Source organism: Lipotes vexillifer, unplaced genomic scaffold (assembly GCF_000442215.2).
Source record: "Lipotes vexillifer unplaced genomic scaffold, Lipotes_vexillifer_v1.1 scaffold147, whole genome shotgun sequence".
Lineage (NCBI taxonomy): Eukaryota > Metazoa > Chordata > Mammalia > Artiodactyla > Lipotidae > Lipotes > Lipotes vexillifer.
The window spans coordinates 2,384,204-2,389,980 of NW_006778796.1; the positions used below are offsets into that span (position 1 = coordinate 2,384,204).

A 5,777-nucleotide genomic window follows, 5' to 3' on the forward strand; every position below is an offset into this window, starting at 1 on the left:
GGGGACTAGTGCCTGTGTTGTGGTGTATGAATGAGCCTAGATCTTGTCTCTCTAGTGGGCAGGTCCACGTCTGGTGGTGTGTTTTGGGGTGTCTGTGGACTTATTATGATTTTAGGCAGCCTCTCTGCTAGTGGGTGGGGTTGTGTTCCTGTTTTGCTATATGGTTGGCATAGGTTGTCCAGCACTGTAGCTTGCTGGTCGTTGAGCGAAGCTGGGTGCTGGTGTTGAGATGGAGATCTCTGGGAGATTTTCGCCGTTTGATATTATGTGGGGCTGGGAGGTCTCTTCTTGACGAGTGTTCTGAAGTTGGCTCTCCCACCTCAGAGGCAGAGTCCTGACTCCTGGCTGGAGCAGCAAGAGCCTTTCATCCACTCGGCTCAGAATAAAAGGGAGAGAAAGTAGAGAGAATTAGTATAAGTAGGAGGAAATAGGAAAGAAAGAAAGAAAGAAAGAAAGAGAGGAGGGAAGGAAGGAAGGAGGGAAGGAAGAAAGAAAGAAAGAAGAAAAGAAAGGAAGAAGGCAAGAAGGAAAGAAAGGAGGGAGGGAGGGAGGAGGGAAGGAAGGAAGGAATGAGGGAAGGAAGGAAAAAATACAGAAAGAAAGAAGATACAGTAAAATAAAATAAAGTATAATAAAGTTATTGAATTAAAAAAATAATTATTTAGAGGAAAAAAAAAAGGGAAGGATAGAACCTTAGGACAAATGGTGGAAGCAAAGTTATAGAGACAAAATCTTACATAGAAGCATACACATATACCCTCACAAAAAGAGGTAAAGTGGAAAAAATCATAAAACTTGCTCTCCAAGTCCACCTCCTCAATTTGGGACGATTCGTTGTCTCAAAAAGGGAAGGAAGGAAGGAAAGATAGAAAGAAGGTAAAGTATAATAGAGTTCTTTAAATTAAAATTAATTATTAAGAAAAAAATTTAAAAAAAAAATGGTCGGATAGAACGCTGGGACAAATGGTGGAAGCAAACCTATACAGACAAGATCTCACACAGAAGCATACACATACACATTCACAAAAAGAGGAAAAGGGGAAAAAATCATAGATCTTGCTCTAGAAGTCCGCCTCCTCAATTTGGGATGATTCGCTGTCTATTCATGTATTCCACAGAGGCAGGGTACATCAAAGTGATTGTGTAGCTTTAATCCGCTGTTTCTGAGGCTGCTGGGAGAGATTTCCCTTTTTCTTCTTTGTTCTCACAGCTCACAGGGGCTCAGCTTTCGACCTGGCCCTGCCTCTGCGTGTAGGTCGCTGGAGGGCGTCTCTATTCTTCATTTCTGATTGGTTCTTTTATTTTTTAAGTCTTTGCTGAAATTCTTATTGTGTTCTTCCATTATTCTCCCTAGTTCAGTGAGCATTCTATAACCATTTCTTTGAACTCTATCAGGTAAATTACTTATCTCCATTTCATTAGAGTTTTTTCCTGTGAATATGTTCATTTGGAACATATTCCTGTCTCCTCATTTTGTTTGAATTTTGTTTTTATTATTATTTAAAAAATTCTTTTATTGGAGTATAGTTGCTAAATTTTGTTTTTTTTTCCTATGATTTAGGCTAAACAGCTACCGCTCTTGGTCTTGAAGGAGTGGCCTTGTGTAAGAGCATCCCCTGTGACTGCTTGTGACTGGTGCCTTTAGCAGACCAGCTTGAGTTGGAATGGGCCAGGCTAGAGGAAGTCCCTGGGGAGCACTGTGCTTAAGGCTGCGTTGGTGGGATGGCTAGAGCTGCAGCTGGGGAAGGTGTGCACTGGGGGGAGTCCCAGGGGGACCAAACAATGGTGCTCACTGGTGCCTCCGACTCTGGGGAGGGCTCCATCAGTTCCCTGTTCATTTGCAAGAAGCTCTCAGGTTAGTAGATGGATTTTCCTTCTTTATAGTCTGAATGCTTTTTAAATTGCTGGGTTTTTTTTGCTGTGTCCCAGGGCAGGTGAGTCTGTTCTCAAGCCCCTCAGCTATATCCCTCCTACTGCAGATCACTAAAATGGGGGTGGGGTTCTCATGGATACAGTGTCTCCATCTTTCCTACTAATTTCTATGTGGTTCTTCTATCTGCAGAAGCTGTTAAATCAGCCTTCAGGTCTTCGGGAGCAATTTCTTTATATGTAGGTGTAGATTCAGTGTGTGCATGGGAGGAGGTGAGCTCAGGGTCTTCCTAGGCCCGTGTTGTCCTTCCCCAAATGACCTATCTATTCTTTCTACTAAACTCTAATAGCTGTTTTCAGAAAAATGACTTTGGAGGTCATATTTCTCAAACTGGAGACCCATATCCCTGGGTCATCTATAGTATCAAATAAATCCTGTATGAGGCTTGGTTTGGGGCCTCCCTGCCTGTAGTGATAAAGAACTTCAAATTTTAAAAGAAATTAAGACTAGTAGATATGTTGAGGTTAGGTCTTTAGTTTATCCATAGGATTTGTTGTGGAGAACTTCAAATGTTTTGCTTAATGAAAGAGCATGTTTCCTGTTACAAATAAAGACTGTAAGGAATTGTTCATTATGGAGTTTTTGGTGAAAACTTCTGAGAAACAAAAGCTTAAGATGTTTCCTTTTTCTGGACTCTGACATATATTAAAGATCTCTTGAAAAACCTTTGAGACCCAGAAGAATGAATCATTTCTAATGATAATAACATATATGGTTTTCAAGATAAGTAAGAATAGGAACGTTTCAGCAGAAAGGGCTGAAATCACAATTTACTATCCCTTATTTTCCACTCCACTACTGCCTCTTGCTTAACCATCAAGCTTCCACCCACCTAGGGTGTGAAATTAGTGAGAACTGATGACATCAAGTCTAGAGAAATGCATACTACACGTGCCCAGAGAAAAACCTTGAGCCCTGGGGAAAGGCAATTGAGAGAAAAGACATGACTTCATAATTGAGGAAAGAGAGTTTCAGATTTTACTCTTGGAAATGAGAACTTGGTCTCTTCTCTGATAAGTTGAATGTATCTTACCTTAAGCAGTATTTCCAAAGGTTTATCCCTTCTCTTTATTAAAATATGCTTTTTTATTTTGATTGGTTAAATGTAAGATTATTTTAAAATATTAAATTGCCGATGGAATTATTGGCATTAAACTTTAAAGTATATATTTACGCAGGACAGTACTGGCAAACAAAGTAGTATTTTAGACTCTCCTGATTGGGACAGTAGGCAATTCCACATCCAACATGGAAAGATGAGTACCAAACAAGCTACAATGCATAAGGGAATATGTAAGAGTACATTAAGGAAGAGGGGAAAATATTGGGAAAACAAATAATAGCAAATGTAAAACAAAAAAGGGATTCTTGGCACTTCCTTGGTGGTGCAGTGGTTAAGAATCCGTCTGCCAATGCAGGGGACACGGGTTCCATCCCTGGTCCCGTAAGATTCCACATGCCTCGGGGCAACTAAGCCCACGTGCCATGACTACTGAGCCCGCATGCTACAACTACTGAAGCCCGCGTGCCTAGAGCCCGTGCTCCACAACAAGAGAATCCACTGCAATGAGAAGCCCGCACACCGCAGCAAAGAGTAGCCCCCGCTCACGGCAACTAGACAAAGCCTGCGCGCACCAACAAAGACCCAACACAGCCAAATATTTAAAAAGAAAGAAAAAAGAGTGACTTATAGTTTGTAGCCGTATACCTTATGGAAATATTTAAATTACTGAAACAAAGTCACAAACTTTAAAAATATTAAATTTCATGTATCCATTTATAATGTTGGAAAAGTACAGAGTGTACTTCCCTGCCAAGAATTTTGCAGCCCATGGAAAAAAAAAAAGACAGTTCTAGATGAAATACCAGCCAAATGCCAGGACTCTATTATACTCAAGCCCTTCCCCCAGATTGAACATTGGTGTTGGTCATCATTTGGAGAAGCTTTCTCTGTTAGAGCATTTGTGGCAGAAGTTTTTCATTTGTTCTGGTTACCTGGGTATAATGTCCAACAATTGCACTGGAGCTCTTTGGTCCTGCACCATAGACAAAATTGTGGTGTTCTTCAAACCAGCTTTGGATTGCATCTGACCAGGCAGTAGGGTCACTTGACATGTAGAGATTCTCACCACATTTTGTACCTAAGTGTGAACAGATCATTCATGAAGAAAACAAAAAAGCATGCCATGGCAAGAGAAGTCAACTACATGAACACAAGGATGTTGCCCTTCAAACTCAGTGCCTGTATTTGCTAACTGTTAATACATGAAAAAGATGCTTCCATTCCTTACCAACTGTAAAGCTGAATAGAAGACAGATCTACCTAGCCCACTGAGGCTGGCCACAATATGCAAACTTTGAATAGGTTGAGAAGAATTTATTCTAACAGAGACCTACTGTATAGCACAGGGAACTATACTCAATATGTTGCAATAACCTATAATGGAAGTGAATGTAAAAAATATATATATATGTATATTTGAATCACCTTGCTGTACACCTGAAACTATCACAACATTGTAAATTAACTATATTTCAATAAAAATCAAAACCAAACCAAACCAAACAAAATCCTCCCTCTGGATTGTCAAAGATGCATTCTTTTTCATGCTAATTTACAGGTATAATATGTGTGCTCTCAGCTTTGTATTGTTAGCTTACAAAAGGCAACGACCAAATTTTATTTTTTCTCTCCTCTTACCCACCCTCAGCAGAGATTTTTCACATATAGGAGCCAGAATAAATATTTATGATTATGAATTTGCATAAACTTTGAAAAAAAAAAGGTTTACGGGCAGTCTTTAAGAGTCCCAATCAAGAGTCAACTGACATCAGGAAGGTGTTCAAAACTTGTAGATCTTCCCTTAATCCATGAGTCATAATGTCACAAGGCCAAATTCTCCTCAGAGAGTTAGGCAGGAAGGACCTTGCAGAGGGTGACATCAGCAGAATGGTGAGGTAGGAAGCCCTGGACTCTCCTTTCCCCAATACACACACTGATTCAGCAACAATTCATGAACAAATTGCCCTTGTCAGAAATCCAAAAACAAAACTAAAGGCTTCCTTACCCTGAGGGATATGAAACCAGACTCACTGAAGCCTCTAGGAAGATTGGAAAACCCTCTTGCGAGAATCCCTATCCTCAGCACCGTGCTATACAATCAGGAAGAGACCCTCTAACTCCCAGCTTCTCCCAGGGGATGGAAAGAGTTGGCTCATGTGTCCAGCAACCCAACATTTCCAAGGGGACACCCCAGAGGGCTGGCTTCTGTCTTGCTAGTCTTGGAGGTGGTGAATGGAGATGGTGTTTGGGCTGCTGGACACCATAACTCCTCCCTCTGGCTCAGCACAGAGCAAGCAAATGAAAAATCCTTTCATTTTTTTCCTTTCTTCCCTGGGAGGCAGAGTTGATCAATGTGTCCAGTGCTCCAGTTTCTCTGGGGCTACCCAAAGAACTGGCATCTTTCTTGCCAGTCCTGGAGCACAGTCTTGTTCCCTGGGGAAGAACAGATATGGCAGTTTGGATTGGTAGATGCCATAGCCCTTCTCCCCAGCTCAGCACAGAGCAAGCCGACAAAAACCACAGCTGCCTGCTTCTCCCTGGGGAGGGAAGAAGCTGGTTTGGTCATCTGATGCCACACATTTTCCAGAGGCTGCCTGAAGGATTGGCTCCTGACTTGCCTGTTTTTGAATGCTATCAAGACCTAGCATAAACTTGCTGCCTGCGGCTAGTGAGAACAGAGACAGATATTTGGGCTGGCAGTTGCCATAGCCTCCCTTCCTGGTTCAGCACAGAGTGAACAAACAAAACACTCCAGCTCTTGGCCTCTCCCTGGGGAGGGAAAGA

The 5,777-nt window shown here is 41.7% G+C and overlaps 1 protein-coding gene across 1 annotated transcript in view; it reads right to left on the reverse strand.

Moving 5' to 3' along the window:
- The window catches only part of CRISP2 (cysteine rich secretory protein 2), a 34,555-nt gene that overhangs the window by 19,024 nt on the left and 9,754 nt on the right, over positions 1 to 5,777 (reverse strand). The window contains exons 5-6 of the mRNA XM_007451916.1: positions 3,926 to 4,071; positions 3,105 to 3,202 (exon numbers count right to left, since the gene is read on the reverse strand). Coding sequence (XP_007451978.1) covers positions 3,105 to 3,202; positions 3,926 to 4,071 — 244 coding nt within the window. The remainder of the gene's footprint in view (positions 1 to 3,104; positions 3,203 to 3,925; positions 4,072 to 5,777) is intronic.